General features: G+C 41.1%; 3 protein-coding genes across 4 annotated transcripts in view; all 3 read left to right on the forward strand.

Moving 5' to 3' along the window:
• LOC103381752 (retinoic acid receptor alpha) overlaps nucleotides 1-6,968 on the forward strand; it is a 176,290-nt gene extending 169,322 nt beyond the window's left edge. Inside the window, exons 6-16 of one of the 2 annotated variants that reach the window (XM_008314266.3) lie at nucleotides 51-123; nucleotides 229-852; nucleotides 958-1,190; nucleotides 1,286-1,829; nucleotides 1,929-2,044; nucleotides 2,237-2,414; nucleotides 2,511-2,651; nucleotides 2,862-3,700; nucleotides 3,809-3,854; nucleotides 3,935-4,633; nucleotides 4,760-6,968. In XM_008314266.3, coding sequence (XP_008312488.1) covers nucleotides 51-123; nucleotides 229-852; nucleotides 958-1,190; nucleotides 1,286-1,829; nucleotides 1,929-2,044; nucleotides 2,237-2,414; nucleotides 2,511-2,651; nucleotides 2,862-3,700; nucleotides 3,809-3,854; nucleotides 3,935-4,633; nucleotides 4,760-6,714 — 5,448 coding nt within the window. In that variant the 3' untranslated portion in view covers nucleotides 6,715-6,968. The remainder of the gene's footprint in view (nucleotides 1-50; nucleotides 124-228; nucleotides 853-957; nucleotides 1,191-1,285; nucleotides 1,830-1,928; nucleotides 2,045-2,236; nucleotides 2,415-2,510; nucleotides 2,652-2,861; nucleotides 3,701-3,808; nucleotides 3,855-3,934; nucleotides 4,634-4,759) is intronic. The other variant, XM_008314268.3, reaches the window with a different exon arrangement.
• A 451-nt stretch (nucleotides 6,969-7,419) lies between these two features.
• tut1 (terminal uridylyl transferase 1, U6 snRNA-specific) lies at nucleotides 7,420-16,395 on the forward strand. Its single transcript, XM_025057564.1, has 11 exons — nucleotides 7,420-7,677; nucleotides 7,814-8,004; nucleotides 8,592-8,798; nucleotides 9,023-9,137; nucleotides 9,229-9,356; nucleotides 9,435-9,661; nucleotides 9,752-9,861; nucleotides 10,674-10,796; nucleotides 11,168-11,260; nucleotides 11,341-14,285; nucleotides 14,605-16,395. Exons 1-10 carry the CDS (start codon nucleotides 7,602-7,604, stop codon nucleotides 12,465-12,467), a joined length of 2,397 nt encoding a protein of 798 aa, XP_024913332.1. The 5' UTR covers nucleotides 7,420-7,601; the 3' UTR covers nucleotides 12,468-14,285; nucleotides 14,605-16,395.
• A 148-nt stretch (nucleotides 16,396-16,543) lies between these two features.
• pyyb (peptide YYb) overlaps nucleotides 16,544-19,787 on the forward strand; it is a 3,706-nt gene continuing 462 nt past the window's right edge. Inside the window, exons 1-3 of the mRNA XM_008314270.3 lie at nucleotides 16,544-17,281; nucleotides 17,447-17,634; nucleotides 18,886-18,966. Coding sequence (XP_008312492.1) covers nucleotides 17,447-17,634; nucleotides 18,886-18,966 — 269 coding nt within the window. The 5' untranslated portion in view covers nucleotides 16,544-17,281. The remainder of the gene's footprint in view (nucleotides 17,282-17,446; nucleotides 17,635-18,885; nucleotides 18,967-19,787) is intronic.

Below are 19,787 nucleotides of genomic sequence, written 5' to 3' on the forward strand. Positions count from 1 at the left end.
TGACTAGTGGTCCAAGTACATGTTTACTGAGCATTATGCTTAATGTCTAGGTTTTTCAAGATTCACAACTGGTTGATGCAGTTGCTGAAACTGGAGAAAAGAGGGTTTCTGAAGTTTTTACAGGTGACAATATAATTGAATATAATTCAAATAATAATAAAAAAAAATACTATTTACAAAGAGCTTAATGTGGTCATTAATGCAGAGTTTCTTTAATTCACTTAACAGATGGAACTAATCATGACAACATCCAGCGATCCTTGGAAAAAACCATGGAGTTTGAATCCAAGGAGGATGACAGCCAGAAAACCATCTCCCCCTTTAATGACCTGTATCAAATGATCAGGAAATCTTTTGATGACAAGACCACAAAGAGATCTTCTACTACGAGCCTTCTCCAAACCCCTGCTACAAAGTTTTGCACCCCCAAAACAAAACAAAAAGGCAACCCCCCCACTTCAACAGGCAGTGAAAGCACCCCTAAGAAAGATGACGCTAAAGTTATGGTTGGAGCTGATGAGAATGCTGTTAATGGAACCCCTAGGTCTCTGAAGAAGCAGAGAGAGTCTTCTGAGCTTTCTACTAAGACACCTGTGTCTGCAGCTGAAGAAGCCAAGGATGTAACAAAGTCTGAAACTGCTTCTCTTCAGAAGAATAACAATTCAACCCCAGAGGAGTTTACTGTGCAGGAGGTGATTGAGCAAACTTGTGATCAATCAAAATCACCAATGAGGAGGAAAAGTAGAGGTGTTACACCAACTAATCCTGTAATGACGGAGAACCAAGAAGAACCAACCAGCACACAGAAAGCTCGGCGAGTATCGCCAAGAAATGTGGTGACGGCTGAAAAGGGTAATGAACAGTCAGTGTTTGTTGTGAATACTAATTAACAATGCTTTAATTCAGGTGTATTTGATAAAATTTACAGAAAAGATTATTTATTTTTTATTCCCTCAGTGAAACAACTGCCAAAGAAACGCAAAAGTGGAGAACTTTCATCGCAACTTTCATTGCCACAGGGGAAGAAGAAACGTGTTTCTTTTGGAGGTTACTTGAGTCCAGAGTTATTTGATAAACGATTGCCCCCCAACTCTCCATTATGTAAAGGGGCTACTCCACGGAGGAGCTTGTGTCTGTTGAAATCAAAGCAGTCGCTCCTCAGACGAGCATCAGTCATTGGCTTAGTGAAGGTAAGACTGTATTATAAGGGCAAATTATGCATCAAGCATGTCGTTAAAACCATGTTTTTCATTTAAGCATCTTGAATGCATCTTCTTTGAATCAGGAGTTTGACACAGAACAGCAGAAGGCGGAAAGTCCAAAAAAACAGACTCCAAAGAAGTCACCAACAAACAAAAAAGCTTCACAAAAAGCTCCTACACCTGAGAAGAAATCGCCAAAATCTAATACTCCCAAGGTTGCATCACCAGGAGCCAAGATGCCCACATCCAGATCATCTTCTCCCAGGGCTGCTTCTCCTGGAAACAAAATGCCATCTTCTAAGGCTTCTCCCAAAACTCCTGGAGGAGTAACCAAGAATGAAACCCCTCAGTCCAACAAACAGCCTAAAACTCCAGGCCAGGCAACACCGGGGAAAACCCCAGTTAATCCTGACACCTTCACACCCACGGTGCAAGGCCGCTTCTCTGTGTCACGCATCAGCACTCCATCTCCAGTAAGTGAAAATGCCGCCCCTGAAGAAATGCCAGCAGTCGGTGTGACTCCGAGGAGGAAGAGCATGAGGAGCACCACAAAGAAGACACCTGTTGTTTCCATAAGTGCTGTGAAAGTTATGAGGAGAAGTGGAATTTCACGGGCCTCTATGAAAAGTATGTAGTGCCTGAATTTTAAAAAATGTGAATCATTTGAAAAGAACAATGTCACTTTGATTTAATTTATTACCCTGTCCATCTTTTCTCTCCTTTTAGTTAAAACTTCATTTGCAGACATTGTTAAGTTTGGACAAGCTAAGACCAGTGCAGTTGCTCTAGCTAAAAAACAGGTTGTTAAAAAACCCACAAGGAAGGCTGCAACTAAACCCCAGGTAAAGTTCTTGAATGGTCCTTAAATAATATTCACACAGAGTCCAAAACCTAAACCCCAGGTAAAGTTCTTGAATGAATAAATAATATTAATATTAAATAATATTCACACAGAGTCCAAAACATTTCCTGTTGAAGTTAATCTAAAGTAATAGTGATGAACACATGTAAAATAACTTATTTTAAATTTTTAGACACCAGCAAGAAAACTCCAGGACCATGTCAGCACTGGACACGCCGACTCCCCCATGACAATTGTTGTGGGCAGAGCCCACAAACGCCAGGTTGTCCAGCCAACCGGTGCTGCACCGAGGATGGTCACCAATGTTATACTTGGCAAAAAGATCATGAAGATGGATGAAGATCTGACAGGTAACAGTTTAGTTTTTAGTTCTCAGTTTTGCACTTACCAGTACATATTAAATTGTTTTTTTCTTACAATCAATATTTGATTTTAATGAAATTTAGGAATTTCTGAGATGTTCAAAACACCTGCACATGGAAGAAAGAGGAAGTCTATAATGGACAAGAGTCTCACTGAGTCACCAAAAGGACTTCCGAGCACTCCTGTAGTTGATCCCTCGGTTCTGAACACCCCAGAAGAACCAGGTACCGTGTGTCAGTAATACTTAGTTTGTTACTGTACATAATGTGTAAAACAAAAATTCTAATATTAGTTTAGGTTTTTGCCATTGATTGATTGATAAATATGTTGCCCTGGATTTGGAAAGTAGGGATTAATTAATAAATTTATTTTTTTCAAATGGGAATTTGAGAACCTATGCTCATGGAATGTAAACAATGTAATTTATTTGACAGGGGAAATGATGGTGTCGCCTCTAAGTGTGGTATCCACAGGTAGAGGCAGAAGATTTACCAGTGAAGCAGTTCAACGCCTCCTGAAAGAAGAGCAAGAATCAAGTTTTGTTAATGACGTTCTGGTCTTGGAGACTGAAGAAGAATCAAGTGACCCACAAAGTGGTGAAGGTCCAGTGGAAACACCAAAACAGAAACCAGACCAGCCACTGTTTCTGACTCCAAGGCCTAGGGTGGAACCCTTGGATGATCTGAGAGGTACACTTTTGAAGACTCCTAAGCAGAAACCTGAACAAAAAGACTGCCTCACTGGAGTGAAGAGGATCATGAAGACCCCAAGAGACACCATCGAGCCTGTGGAGGACATCAGAGGGAGACTTCTAGTCACACCCAAACAGAAACCTGAACCAAGGGATTGCCTTACTGGAGTTAAAGAAATCTTTGACATTCCTCAGTGGGAGGACAAAGTGTTAGAAGACCTTCAAGGAAAACTCGAGACTCCTGACGCTTCCAAGGCTGAGGGTATGAGTCCAGTAGCATCTGAAATGATGGACATGTTGACACCAAATGTGAAGGCTACTCAAATGGAATGCCTGACAGGTGTGAAGAGAATAATGAAAACACCAAAAGAGAAAGGTACTCCAGTCGAAGACATGGTTGGTGTGAAGAGGATCTTGACAACTCCCAGACAAAAAGGTGAACCGGTGGAGGACAACTTTGGCATTAAGAGACTTGTGAAGTCACCCAAGCAGAGGGGTAATGCTCCGGTGGAGGACTTTGAGGGGCTTCAACAGCTTATGGAAGAACCACTTTCTGATCGTGCAGAAGCAATCATTGTTGAGGTAAAACTAAAAGCACACGCACAAGATTTTAACTGGACTTTTACTCGTGTAAAAAAAATAAAAATTGTCACATGTTTACCTCTGCTGCTTTTGACTCTACATTTACAGCTTGAAGATCAGGCAGTTCCAAATTGTGGTGTAGACATTCCCCAAGGTAAGAAGGATTATCTATTTTGTATATGTCAAGGTCAGACAGTTGCAGTTTTAAATAACAATGTTCTGTTATCACTTCAGAAGCTACAGTTTCTGATCAAACAAGCGAGATGTTGCCTGAAGATGCTTGCGAACCATCTCCTGCCCAAGAAACTGTTTTGGGCACCACCGTAGTTGATAGTGTCCCTGTGGAAGAACCCATTGAGGCTGCTGAAATTCTGAATGTACCTGAGGAACGAGCAGAAGAGGAGATAAGTGTTGATACTGTCACACAGATGAGTCCAGTGGTGGAGAATGCCCCTGAGAAGAAACCTGTTCGTGGGCAGAGAGCAAGAGCTGCCGAGTCCAACGAAGCTGAGGGTAGCATACCCCTAGGCTCTGAAGTCACCGAAGCACCTGCTACAGTCAAAGGAAGGAGGGGAAAAAAACCTGAAGCCACAGTGACATCTACTGTCAGACAAACAACAAGGAGCAGAAATGCAAAGACTGAGACCCAGGAAATCAAGGTTGCGGTGGAACAATTCACCCCGAAATCTTTGATTAAATCTAAAAAAGGGAGAAATGCCGAAAAAGCACTTGAGGCTGAAATGGTGCAAGAGGCTAGAAACAAGATGGAAGTGGAAACCGAGGGAGAACAGAACCTCCCGGTGGAAGACAACCCTCCTACAAATGACCATGTGGTTCCTGAGGAGAAACTGGATTCAAAGCCAAAAAGAGGAAGAAAAATAAAGCATCCTGAAATCCATGAGTATGTGCCAGAGCAGAGAGACCTGAATACAGGTATTGTGTCTAACTTGTTTTCTGATTTCATATATGGTATTTTTCTTCTTATTTTTTGGCAGACCTATTTCTGAGACTTGTTTTTCTTATCTTCTGCTGTTTTTTTTTTTTTTTGTTTTTTTTTAGGTGCAACTGATCTTTGTGATGACTTGGTGGAGGTAGTGCCCACAGGAAACGATGACAACAAACTATCAGAAGTCATGGAAACAGCTGCACAGGTCCCAGTAACTGAGACATTATTTAGTGTGGAGGCTGACAAGGATGCATCTATTGTTCAGAAAAAATCTGGTCCAGGCACCAGAGCAAAAATGCCCGAAATTAAACAGGAGGGAGGAGACATGTCGGAAGACAATACCATCACTGCCTCAGTCAGAGGAAGAAGAGGGAGGAAAATTGAAGCTGTGGTGCTGCCTGCTGCTCGTCAGACAACACGAGCAAGGAAAGTTAGGCTGCAAGAAACCAACTCCAATGACAATTCTGAAGTTGTTCCAGAGAAATCTGCAGAAACCCAACCAACAGCTGAGGAAAACAAGACAGAAGAAAATGCTGTTGTTAAGCCCAGACGGGGGAGAAAAGCTACACAGACACCTTCTGTTCCACCAAAGACAGAGAAAGAAAACATGGTTGAACTTAAGGCTGTGGGAAATGTCAGTCAGGAAGAAAATGATTCTGTCATAAAGGAAGCTGTGGTTAAGCCTACGCGAGGTAGAAAAGCAAAACTAACATCTGTTAAGCCTCCACAGCCAGAACCAGAAAAAACAGAAGATGAGGTTGATCAGATTTATTCACATGCCACTCAAGAGGAAAATGAATTTACACAGATGGCACCAGTGAGACCAGTCAGAGAGAAAAGAACAAAACAAAAACCAGCATCAGAGTTGCCTCAGACAGAGCCAGAGAAAACTGAGGTTGATGAGCCCGTCGTCCAAGAACCTCAGCACACAACAGTCACTAAGAAGCCCAGAAAAGGGAGAAAGATACAATGTGATGCTGTTGAACAAAATGACATCACAGCTGTTGTAAAGACGAAGCAGGAGTCGCAGCCTTCAGTCAGAACAAGGGGACGAAATGCCAAGCAGGAAGAAAAGGTCATGAAAAATAGCACCGATTTGGCCAGGTCATCCTTTACTGATGATCCAATTAAGAAATTGAAACGAACCAGGAAGACGGAGCAAGATGATGTTGAGCCAAGAAAAGAAATCCAGGCTGAAGTAGTCGTTCCTCAGGAGGCTGAAGTTAAATCTGCTGTAGAACCACAGGAGATCATCCCTGTGTCTGTAAAACCACGGAGAGGAAGACTGGCCAAGAAATGCCATGATGATGAAATCTCAGAGTCTATTGAGGTAAAAGAGGTTCCCGCTGTCCAGTCCAGGAAACCCAGACAGGGCAGGAGAGGAGTGACTGTTGAAGAGGATGTAGCCACTGTTGAGGTACTGGAGGAGAATTCTGAAAACCTGCCAGAAGCTGAAAATGCCATTGAACCAGATACTCCAGTTACCAAAGCGGTCAGGAGAAGAGGAGTCAAAACATCTATCAAAGATGAGAGTTCACAAGTCAATCCAGCCAAGAGAGCACGCCGAGGAGCTACTGCTGCCCCTGCTAAGGAGGCCAGCGTAGAACCCACACTCAAGCCCTCCTCACCTGTGTCAAACCCAGTGGAGCTTCCAAAAAGAGGAAGAAGAGTAGCAGCAGCAGTGACAAAACTCAGACTAGATAAACCACTGGTGAGCAATGACCTGCCAGATCTCCCTGATGATTCTAAAAATGCTGCTGATCCTCAAGACCCCAAAACCAACAAAAGAGCTGTTCGCTGGAAGGTGGACATGGAAGTCTTTGACATTCCCAAATCAACACCCGGGAAGCCTGTTAGAGGCAGAAGGACAAAGCTTGTTGACCAAGTTGAGCAAGAAAAGAAAGATGATACCAGCAAATCTGAAGAGAAGGATCTCTCAGGTGAAGTGGTCGAAGTTCAACCCATGAAAAAAGCCAGACGAGGTGCAAAGGTCAATGAGAAGCCCAAGACACATGTTGAACCTGAGATACAGCCGCAAACCAGAAGAGGAAGATCGGCAAGAAAATGATGACATTGGTGTATATATTCTCTACATTATCTTTATCCTTACTTGTGTATGTTTTATTTTAAATCTTAGTTTTAAAGGCTTGATTTGAATTTGAAGCACTGTCTTCCCCCCTCCCCCACCCCCTTTGACTCGTTTTAAAACGGCAGGGAAACTTGTATGAACCATTGTTTTTTGACAAGTTGTATGTTATTCATTCATAATACTGCAGCTTTTTACAGGATACATGATTAAAAAATTTTGTACAATGAAAAAAATGGTGTTTGAATATTATTATTATTTAGTATTCCATCTGTTTCTTGGCATTCTATGATGTTCCTAACATTAGTCTGTTGTTCTCTCCTGATATCTAACTCATTTCTTGGTACATGATTTTAATTAAAATGTCAGACTATATATATAAATGATACATATTTTAACCTGTTATTACTCTTTGGATAGTTTCAAATCTAAAGGTATCAACGTATTGTTAATTTTATATTCAAAGAATAGGAACATTCTAGTTCAATACTGGTTATAGTTATTAAACAATACTTGGAAAATATATGAAAGTTAAGAGTCTTAGTATTTCATCTATTTCACGTTTTCCATATAATATATTTTTATATGGATATATATATATATTCCATATATTTAGAATGAACATAAACCGACTGATATTGTTATTTACGGAAGCTATTTAATACGTTTTAATTTGGAGGTCAGGAACCGACGGCAGCCAACGCAAGACCCATCTGGAACTATTTGAGAGACGGACTGACAGCGAACAGGAAGTTGACGTTGGTGGAGGGAAATTTGAGAGACGCGTGTTCGACGGTTAGCGTCGAACTTGTCGCCTTATGTCAATATTTATTATTGTCTTCTTTATCGGTATAATATAAATTAATAAAATGGAACAAAATACTGACATTGAAACGACACCAAAGGGCTTTCACTGTATTCTGTGCAACGTCAATTTGCCAAACGGTAAGTTTAGCCTTCAAGCTAACAACACTAAGCTAGGAGAGCACGTTTATATGATTGTGTAAACTTATTTAGTTTGTTAACCAGACATTACAGTCGCCATTTTTACAAGTACTACTCATATTTTGGTGTCCACTAGTACCCAGCCTGGATCAACATGTGAAGGGACGCAAACACCAGACCCTACGCTCCGTGAGGAGCACAAGGAAGACTCAGGAGGAGCACAGTGTGTTCGTCAGTGGCATCAAACCTGAAGTCTCTCAGTCTGAGCTGACTGGGTACTTTGAGCAGTTTGGAATGGTCTCGGATGTTATCATGGATAAGGACAAGGTTAGGACGATGTTTGAATTGATCTAAGTGTTGTAATTGTTACAGTTAGCAACAAATAAGCATGATTGTTATTGAGAGACTATCACAATACATTTTTACATACATTTTCGGGGTTTTCTTTAACAACAACGTGACATACCACACCTTAATTCTGCAAGATATTAAAGTATGTGCCAGGAACTCCAATCAGTGCTTTAAGAATAAGAAACTACTGTTCAGTGATGCAACAACACAAGTTTGGGACATTTAAAGTGTATTGTGTTCTAGTCTAACCCATTTAACTCCCAACTAGTAACTTTAGTGAGCCCAAATAAAACCTTTTGTGGGAGACCTACTTGGAGAAAAACTTGTCATAACATTTGTTCACTCCAACGCCTTGTTACCTTTAGCCACTGTACCAATAATCACATACCATATCCACATCCATTCTCACCACGCTTCAACTAAAAGCATCACACACATTAGAAAAAACAAAGAAGCACAAACTAACCTGTCCTATCAACTACTAATAAAAACCAAATTGTGAACAGTGTAATGTTCCAGTTGGAATCACTCATTATTGGCCTTGTGCCTCTGTGACCTCACAGGGTGTGTATGCCATCGTACAGTTTAGTGAGACAGAAGGCGTACAGGCCACCCTGGCCTGTATGGAACACCAAATGAAGGGCTTGAAGCTGAGAGTCAAACCCAGAGAGAAGAAAGAGTTCAAGTTAATTCCTAAGAAGAAAGGTGACTCAGAGAAACTCCAGCAAGTTCTTAACCGTCTCAGACCGGAACTCTGTCAGCTGCCATCTGTAAGTCATTCTCATTGATGATGTTTTAAGTCCTGGTCTGTGTAAGTGGTGATGGTACAGTTAAATAAGTACATTCCAGTCTCTTTTTTACTCATTACATTTGTTCACTTTCCCTGTTTTTCTTCTTTGCTTTCAAATCAATATGCAGTTTCTTCAGTAACGTTAAAAGTTTGTACGAAACATTGGCAGAAATTCTGTTTACACCACTGTCCTCTCATTTTAAGGTGGATGCACAGATGCAGTTTGTTGTGGAGCGATTTCAGCTGTCAGTGAATGAAAAGAAGGCTCGAGATTTACTGGTTCAACTGTTGCAAGAGGTTTTTGTTGAGTTTTTTCCTGGTGAGCTCTATAAAATGGTATAATCCTGTGTCAAGTATTTTATAGATGATTTAATTTGTGTACATTTTTGTGTCACTGGAATGGTACACAGACAGTCAAATTCTGCCTTTCGGTTCATCTGTCAACACGTTTGGCATTCATTCCTGCGACCTGGACCTGTTTTTGGACCTGGAAAATACTAAGATGTTCCAGGCCCGTGCCAAAACCGCCACAGAACGGGTAGGATTATCCATATGGTGATTGACTCCTCACTCCAAAAGAGCTTCACTTTCTTTTTACCCCACTGTGTTTCTTCAGCCCACAGAGGGCATGTCAGACGACGGCCGTTCTGAAGACTCTATTCTCTCTGACATCGACTTAGCCACAGCGTCTCCAGCCGAGGTCCTGGACCTGGTGGCAATGATTCTGAAGCGGTGTGTTCCCGGTGTGCACAAAGTAAATGTGGTCAGCAGCGCTCGACTTCCTGTGGTTAAGTTTCATTACAAGGAGCTGAATCTTCAGGGAGACATCACCATTAACAACAGGTCAGCCCGCAGTAACCTACAGCACTGAAGGTCACATGGTGTCTTTGGTTTAATTGGAAAACTGACACTTTTGCCTTCCCCTCACACTAGACTGGCAGTCAGGAACACGCGCTTCCTCCAGCTCTGTTCAGGGGTGGAGGAAAGGCTGCGACCTTTGGTGTACACCATCCGTTACTGGGCCAAGCAGAAACAACTGGCTGGTAAAATAACTTGATCGGCTATATAGCTTTCAAAGCTTAATAATGGGAAGGACTGCAGTATTGTTGACTTGAAAGTGTGTGAATGTCGAGGTAGTTGTTTCTCTCTATCCACTGATTAGTTTTACTGCCTGGTTGAAGAGTATGAGGTACATATCTGTAGAAGCAGCTGCTGCAGCATCTACACTGTTGAAAGGTTCTGGATAACTACCAGACCAACTAATTAACTTCAGGTCATAGTCTTCAGAACATGCACCAATCAAAGAGAAACCACTATCACATTATTTGCTTTGATGGTATTTAGCACTAAGTCAGTCTACAGTTGACATGCTGAATGACAAACTTGCCAAATGGATGCAAGATATTTCTGAGAACAACAATATTAACCTTTAGACTTTAACTTAACTTTAACTTAATTTTGTCATTTTCTTCATGCAATTATATCACTTGAATTAGTCACAAATGAAACTCTTACATCCACTTGCTCTTTTTGTCTTTCTGTTCTAGCAGTGTACAGAAAAATAAATATTGTTTGGAATGTTAATTTATTATAATTAATTATGATTGATATACATCTATCCTGTGATTAATCAGGTTGAAAATGTTTGTTTGACAGCTCTAATTTGAACTAAATCTAACCACGTGACCCTGCAGAGGATTAGGTGGTCAATAATAAAATGAAACTTGTGATGTGACACAAGAAAAATCTCTGATCTCATAAATCAATTGAAAGAGAAACATTTGTCAATTTTCTGGCTGTATTGGTTCAAACCACCCACTCCCTTGGACCCACACTATTCCTGTTTTACGTCCAGGTAACCCCAGTGGATCTGGCCCCCTCCTCAATAACTACGCTCTGACGCTGCTGGTCATCTTTTACCTGCAGAACTGTGAACCTGCTGTCCTCCCTACAGTGGACCAACTCAAAGACATGGCCTGTAAGTGCTACACACTCCTGACTGTAGATGAAGCTGCTGTGAGATGAAGTGTTGGTCAAAACTGGCTGAGAGTCTGAGTCTCAACACAGTTCTGACTGGATAACACATGTGTCAGTTTCATGCATGTTTTAGTGGGTAAAGGGTGGTTCACTCACAAGGTTGGGGATTTGAAACATAATTATAGTTGTCCCTGGAAAACCTGGAAATAGAACAACTGATTTCCATGAATAAAAGAAAATGTCAAATTTCCTGAAAAAAAAAGGATTCTTGCATTGTCAGTGAATGTGACCAGGTTAATTGTTATGCGATTGCCTGTCTGTGTAACATCAACATAAAACCGCCCATACAGTCAACTGTGTCTGATGTTGCAGGTGAGGAGGAAGAGTGTGTGGTCGATGGCTGGGACTGCACCTTTCCTACTCAAGCTATAGCAGTTCCCCCCAGCAAAAATCCACAGAACCTCTGTGAGTTCAAGTCTGATCGACAGAAAGGTCAGAAATGTGAAATGACCTCAGCAGCTGACTTGTGTGTTTTCTTTCTGTAGGCACGCTGCTCTCCGGCTTCTTCTCCTTCTACGCTACATTTGACTTTGCAGGTAGGGTCTTATCTCTAAGAGAGGGATGTTCACACCCTATTACAGATTTTCTCAACCAAAACAAAGGGGATGCAGCCGAGCAAGAGGAACCACCCAACAAAGTTCCTCTTCACCGTCCCAGACTGGGCCCTTTAAATGTCTTGGATCCTTTTGAACTCTGCCATAACGTAGCTGGGAACCTGAACGAACGCTCGCAGCGTTCCTTCCAGAAGGAGTGCCAGGAGGCTGAGAAGTACTGCCGCAGCCTACAGTACCAGCACAAATCCACCAAAGGGAAGTCGTGGGGCCTTTTGCGCTTATTCACCCCCCAAGGGGATGTTTCACACTCTAAAGCAGAGACACTGACCATTAAAATTCCTTTTAAATCAGCATCACTCCCTGAAAACCTGCGCAGTCAGCTGCATGCTGCTGGAGACAGTTTTCGGTTGCTCTGGTTTCGGAAAGTTTGTGCTGCTGTGGAGGGAGTTCTCCAAAACGTCCTTAGGTGTCAGATTACACCGTTCTTAGCTGTCAGCATTGGTGATGAACAGGCTGTTAAGGCCTCTGAGGAGATGGAAACTACAACGTCTTCACTCAACACTTCACTGAACGACAGCTACAGCAGTGTTGAAGCCCAGGAGGAAACTGTAGCGGTCGTCGGCATCAAGAGGCCGCTGTCCACTGATGACGATGACGCTTCTATGTCACCTCAGGACAAAAGACCAAGGCTGTCCAGAAGGACAAAACCCAACCTCCCCTACTGGACCTGTGTGCAGAAGCACGTGGTGTGGGTCGGCAGGAGGAAAGTGAGGAAGGAGCTGAGTCGAGGCGCTGACTCGCGGCCGGAGGGCAGCTGTATGGAGGTGGAGACTCAGGTCACAGCTCGCATTGTGGAGAAGGAGCCAGAGCTGGAGGAGCCTCTGGAGTTTAAGGTCCAGCCTCAGATGATAGGTGAGACAGAGAGCACCAAAGCTGTTCTCAACCTGGAGCCCACCAACGACAAGACAGGAGTTTTCCAGGACTTCTTCCACTTCCTGGAGGCCTTTCTTCCTAAAATGGTGGACACGCTGCTGCAGAAAGACACAAGTGAAATTTAAATGAAGGCCTGGTTTTCAAGTGTTAGACTGTGATGAGTTTTTCTTTATAGTTTCTACCCACAGTTCATAGCTGCTTTGATCATGAGAACATGACAAGACACCTGTGTGACAGGACTAGTCTTATGTCCTATTGTATTAATGTGCAGTTAATTTTAAGTTTAAGTGTTTTTCTTATGCTGGAGACTCTTCCGTTTTATGTAATATTTGTTTGAGGATAATACATACCAGGCCATGTGTAATGTTTATGTTTGAGATGTGAAATTTCAGTTAAACACGAAGTGCTGAAGAGAGAGTGCAGTGAAAAAATCTTCAATGACATTGAGTGGTTGTGATGTCTTTTTCTTTGTCATTGATTCGTACATACCGTTAGGACAGACATCATAGAGCACTAAACTCCTGCTCTGATTTGACAATTCTTTTCAAACATTATCTTTGCACTCCTAGAATCCATCTGTTGTTAACATACCCTAGTTTTAGCTTTACCTTAAAGAAACAAAAAATAACGTATCAAAAAAACATACTGCTGGAAGTTACAGCCATTGATGTTCTTGGCTGGATGTAGGAGCATATATTCTACTCATTAGATTTTTTTCTGCCTGCAGCTTCATCTTCTCTCCTGTAATTGTCAATTTACTTGACTTTACATTATTGATGTTTTACAGCAGACCTCTTGACCAATAAGCTGCAGTCTGATCTACATCTATATGGGGATTCCTTTACTTTTGATTCTTTCTTACTTACATACTTTTGAGGCCCATTTTTCAAGCGCACCATTGATGCTCTTTACTTCAGTTATGTGTGTCTTCTGCTGCCAGGAATGTTGGCTCCGAGTGTAGGTTTCATACAGTCCAGTGTTGGCTGTTAGGACTGAGACAGATGAGTGTAATTACTGGGTCGGGCAGAGCGCTTTATTACAGATAGACGAGCCGGTGCTGGGGGGATGCACTGGGCTCCCATGATTAACAGCATTCATCTCACTCTTAAAGGGAAATGCAGATGGCCAGCAGGTTAGACAGGGATATCAGTGGGATGATGATGTTTGCACCATCCTGCTGCAGTTGGTGTGTAATGTTTGCTTATTACAACTAATTTATTTTCTGGACCTTTTACCTTTAAAATATTGTTCACCATGAGTTCTGTAATTCAGTTTGATCCCAATTCCTGTTTTTTTATTGGATTAGTCAAAGTCTTTGCCAGTATCATTAGCATATAAACCTGTGGGAACCTTGTTTTTATTTGTTTTTGTGTATGTTTTTTTAGTTTAAATAGTTTAAATAACGATCAGCCTTTATTCTTCTCCTTTCTTTTCAGGCCACTCCAAACATATTGCTTTTTACCAAGATTCTTCTCCTGTATGGGTTCACTCTCCACACAGGCCTTTAAGCCACAAAGTCAAAATGATGGATAATAAAACTGTAGGCTGTGTTTCCTGCTGGTGAGAAACAAAGAGAAAAAAGAAAAACGGATTTTCGACAGCTTTCTCATCATCTAGAAATTGAATCCAGTGTAAAATCTTTGTAAAGATTCTCAGCAGCAACTGTGTCGATGGACAAACACTTCAACTGTATGTTGTTCATTTGCCCTTAATGATTAAGAATTGATTTTTTTAGTGGCCTTTGCTATGCACAGAGATCGTTCATGAAGCCACTTCTTCGTTCAGAGATGAAGAACCACAAGAAACACAGTGTTCTGTGTAATTAACATCCAATGGGAGAAGATCCAGGGTCATTCCCCAGGGAGCCTCAGGTCATAACAGGCAGCATTAGCTGTTTGCGCTGTAATGTGCTGATTCACATATTCACCAAAGTCCCATGGTTGGTGAGTATAATTTCTATGATTTAAAAAATGCAGACTCAGATGTGATGCTATCTTTTTAACTGGTGCAGGGTCAAAGTTCCATCCTGCTTCCCTTTGGTTCCTTCATTAACAAACATTTATGTGTGAACAAGTGCCACATACACCAGCTAGTAAATGCTGTGATACTTTAATTTCCAACATGGTCACACGTATACAGGGCATATACTGTACAATTGTTCAAAAAACAATATCAGTCAATTATGGGCCATTATTGACGTCAAAGAAGCCAAAGTCAGGAGAGTACTTTTTTTGATTATTTGTTGTTGTCATTGATTTCCAGGCCCTGGTTTTCTTTGTGTTCCCTATCAAGAGTACAACAATGAACTGACACTTTTGGCCCCTTTCAGGACCAGTTATGCCCATGAGGTGTTCTGCAGAGGGCAGTGAGCAGCCATCAAAGACCCCATTTTGTCCCCTGAGCTGTGTAAACAGACTTTGCTGCATGAAAAGCACTCTGTTCATATTAGCAAGGCTCCCCTACTCTGGAGATAAGGCTAAGTAAAAAGGCATCATCATTTCCCCCCTTTCTGTCTGTGATGACAGGAAGCAGTTAGACGCTCTCCCAGGAGATTGCTCTTATACCAGACTGGACGTTAATCTGTGTGTGTGTGTGTGTGAAATCATTGCTTTTATATTTGGTAAAAGGCTGCTTTATGTGTGTTGTAAATGTTGGGATGGAGGTAGATGTGGTTTGGGAGCTGAGCTTTTAGGGCTGCGTTTAAAGTGTTCAGGTACAGTAAGTACATTTTCAGGACCTGCCATTTCTAAAACATCCACCGCCTTCATCAGCAGCAGCCACGGCGTTGGTCGTACTTAAAAATCAAATTATGCTGAAAGGAAAAAGTTTAGAGATTCTGTGAACACCTGCAGGTCTTAACAACTCCTCCTGGTGACACCTCCTGCGTTCTCTTTTCTGCAGGAGCTCAAACTGCAGTTGTGGAGAGCATTGGCTGGGATTTATTGGACTGTAAAGAATGTCTGCTCTTTGTGTCTTTATCTGGAGGCTGTTACTTTCTGGGTGCTTGCCCACAAACACCGGACCACGTTAATGAGTGCGTCTGGTGCACGTTGTTGTTTCTTGCTATTGACTTTTATGGCCTGACAAGCAGGTGGATTAGTGGAGTAGAACTAACAGAATGTTCAGAGCAGCCACCATGAGCTCCTGATAATGTGTGATTAGAACACAGGATCCTCAAATTCAAGGCAATTTCTTCCATCTAAGTGCAATATTTCTGCAATTTCCCCATCTGCAACCCAAAGCTTTTGGTCGTCAAAACTGTTGTAGTCCAATTTTATGTTATTTTGCATCTCTTTGGACATTTTTGCAAGTCTGCATGCTAATCATCCGTCAATATCAGTTTGAGTTATGACACAATAATTGCTCAGAAATGGACAGTGTAATCTCGGTGTAATGCCACAAAGTCATATATACTTTAACTGCCTGTTCACTGTCAGAAGCAGCAGCAGCAGCAGCATCTTTACTGTCGGTGTGGATTTATGTTCAAATCAAGTCTCTGACAGGGATTTGATCACAGAGAAGCAACCATTTTTTATGTGTCTATGTGGTACATACATGATGTTCCCATGGAGAGCAACAGGGAACTAAGTAGATGAGGTGATTAAAGGCTTTGTGGTAAAGAATTTCTTTTCTTCTAAAAATTGTGATTAACTTAACAATTGTTACAATGACAAAATCTAAGTCAATTGTCCTTAAACAGTAGCTGTTCCTTGGCGTTTTAGCCTGTGGAAGACCTGCAGTTGGAGGATGCTGCTTTTTTTTGTTTGTTTTGACATGTAACTATATAAATTAGGATGTTTATTGACGCTTTACTTTATTTCTTTCTTTACCAAATCACATTTCAGAGGCAATTTCCTGCTACTTTCTGACCACGGTTTGACTCATGCTTTACTGCCATTTATCAAACTTCAATCTTCAACCTCACACATTTTAAAAAGCTGTGAGTAAAACAAAATCTTGACATAAAAACAACTTAAGCCTCTGCATGAAGAAACCAAACGTATTCTACTAAGTAACAAATCTAATCTAATAAACTAATCTTGTTTTAGTAGTTTATTTCCTGCTGTTCTATTATTTCTGACACTATTTCAGGTTTACAGACATCAGAGATATTTTCAGCCTCTCTTACTCCAATTCACACCTGCCGTCTGCAGGACGATTCGATGACCCAGAGGCTCCATCAACTGAACAGCAGACCATGACAATCGATGACAAACAGCAGCCAGTTCTTCTGTGCCTCATAAATGTGAGCTGTCACACAAGACGGTCAGTCTCAGCTCTTGAGACTTTCAGGTCTTTGTGGACTCAGTGTCTTTGTCCAAATGAGTCACATCTGTGTCACTGCTCCATGTGCTTCCACATGGTGTGAAGTTGAATATAAAAAGTGACGGCTGATTCAACCAGAATCCCAGTGAATCAACATGCATATACCATGAGAAGGTTCACTTGTGTTGATATGAGTCTCAGTGCGTTGACGTCGTTCTCACCTTTGACTTGACTATAGCCCAAAAGGGAGCTGTCTGTGGTGCTGAACAGGCAATAACCGAGTAAACCTACCGTCTTACCTATAAAACGCCTGTACACACTGTATATATGCAGGCGCGCATACATGATAATAATGACTTATTAGAATTCAACGGCGGCTTTTGCGTCCTAGAAAATCATATTCTTGGACGTCTTTGACGCCGGCGATAAAATATTCGAACTTATATCGCCTGGTACTCGTTCTGTGACGGAAACACTGCTCAGTGAGACGTTACTCTTAGCTCTTCTAAAAAGCTGGTTGTGGAATAAAAGTGACAAGGGGCGTGGTATAGTGTGGGTCGGTGGGCGTCAGGTATCCGTCCCACTGGATAAATAGTCGTATGAGCCGAGAGCAGAGAAACCCAGAGGAACAGAAGCGGGAGACTGTTCAGACAACAGATTATAGTGAAATAAAGTAAGTCTTTTTTTTTTTTACTTTCACTTTCTGAATGTATAACGTTTTGTTATCAATCCAGAAATACCCGTTAAGACTTTTAACGCAGGGACAAAACTACAGAAATAACTTTTTTCTTTTCATTTTAGTTGCATTCAATGCCTCTCTGCCTCCTCTTGTCCTTAGATGGCCGCTCTGTTCAGGTCTTGGATGCTGCTCTCTGCTCTCCTTCTGTGCCTGGTGGCGTGTTTGAGCAGCTTTGCTGAAGCCTATCCTCCCAAGCCGGAGAGTCCTGGGAACAACGCCTCACCGGCAGAGTGGGCCAAATACCACGCAGCTGTCAGGCATTATGTCAACCTCATCACCAGACAGAGGTGGGTCAGGTTCAATAGTTATTTTATATTGATATAGTCTAGTGATTTTCAAAGACTGGAACATTGGAGGGAGCCTTTTATTATGGTTGTATTTAAGATTTTAAAATGAATGTCAAGTCAATGTTATATATAACCCACATTCACAAAAACATATTTCACCTCATTGGAAAGTACAGAAAATTACAATTAATTTACAAATAAATCATAACAGAGATATAAGTTAGGAATATACAAAGACAGCAGAGAAGAGAAGAGCATGTTTACTGCGTATTATTAATTCACACATTAATATATTATATTAATTAATATATAGACATATATTTATAAATGAGAATAAATGTAAAAAAAATCTGTAAACATTTTAAAAATTCCTGCAATTCATGGTGTGTGTGGTGTAAATGCACCATCACAGCTGATTTCTGAGAACTGAACACAAAATCAGTAAAAAAAAAAAAGTCACTCATCCTGAATAAAATGTAAATGACATCCTTTGGTTTTTAAGAGTTAAATCCATCGATCTGAGGTGAGGTTTCCAGTCTAGGTTGTGGTTACAAAGACATTATAAAAAGAACACTTTCATACAATAGCTAACAAGTAGCTTTAGGAATAAATATTTTAATGAAGCTCTAACAATTTTTTTTCCACATAAAATATCTTCAATAAACTAAACTACACAGCTTATGTTTTTTTGTTTGACAATAGTTCTATAGTCCTACAAAAGGGTGGCGCTGCAGGAAAAGTTTGTGAATCACTTCTTTAGTGGACAAATAGAGAATATAGATTTTTGCATTGATTTTTCTCCACCATTAAACCACATATTAACCTCATAAATAAGACTCTTTGATGAACCTTCACATGTGTCATATGTTTGAAAAGTAAATGACTGGAATAAATTCACTCAGCGTTTGAATCAGTGAAACTCAGTTGTGTCTTCTCCCCGGTGAGTACAGATTATTGATTTTTTTTTTTTTTTTATGAAGTTGGACTATCTTGCTGTTTCTTGCCTGGGTGCACACAGGCTCCAGGCACTCACCTGGAAAAGTCTGCTTTCCTCTCCAGATAATTGCACACTTGACTTCTGGATTGCACAGCAGACACACAGAGCTAATTAAAAAAAAAGAAAAGAAAAGAAAGAGAAAAGTAAACAGTGTGAGCAATAAGGAATCTGAGACTGAAGTGACAAGTTTTTATTTGAAAAACCTGACAAATGTCAGTGTTGTCATCACATGTGGATGTTCTGTTTCTGTGCAGGTACGGGAAGAGGTCGACTCCAGAGCAGGCTGTGGCCTGGCTTCTGTTTGGAGCTAATTCAAACCTGGACGATGAGCCTCGGTAAGAGACACAGATAAGACCCCAACAGATAAACATATGACAGATAAAGATATGATGGTTTTGGTATCAATATATGAATTTAAATATCACTGCAATGCTGAAAAACATTGTGTTTCTGGTCTTTATTGGTGGCCTTTCAGCCTGAAATAAAAGCCTTTGAAATGTATACTTAAAATTAAATTAAATATTGAGACTTAAATAGGGTTCAAAACCACTGTTTCCCAAATGCTGGTGAGCATATTTGACTGGACCACAGTGGGACAACACCGCTAGTTTTAACCTGACCAAATATGGGACTGTGGGCAGATTTATAGTGGTCTAAACAATATTTATCTGGATACAAATTGAAATGACCCAAATGTGGGCCATTTCTGTTATTTGGACAAGAGTATAGTTGACTGGCATCCAGTCAAATTGTAACCCTTCACCTCAGAAAACTGTGGTTTCTGCATTAAAAAGATAAATAAAGAATAAGAATAAACAAAGAATAACCAAGATTGTCTGATTTTACGTGGTAATGTCTGCACTAACCCCCGTCCACACTGAGACACAACTGGATACTGTTGACACAGCACGTTGTGGAGCTGCTTCACTGCTCTGATCCATACTGCAGCAAACTGCTGTTCATCTCCTGGTTAATATCACTGGGTTTTTACTGCGCCTGATTGGCCAGACATGCTGCAGTGTCACAGACCTTTAATGGTCATATATTAATAACACTGTATGTCACTGTATGTAATAACAATGTCTGTCCACTCTAACAGTCAGACTGAGGTCTGTCCACTCTAACAGTCAGACTGAGGTCTGTCCACTCTAACAGT

Source organism: Cynoglossus semilaevis, chromosome 8, assembly GCF_000523025.1.
Source record: "Cynoglossus semilaevis isolate Cse_v1.0 chromosome 8, Cse_v1.0, whole genome shotgun sequence".
Lineage (NCBI taxonomy): Eukaryota > Metazoa > Chordata > Actinopteri > Pleuronectiformes > Cynoglossidae > Cynoglossus > Cynoglossus semilaevis.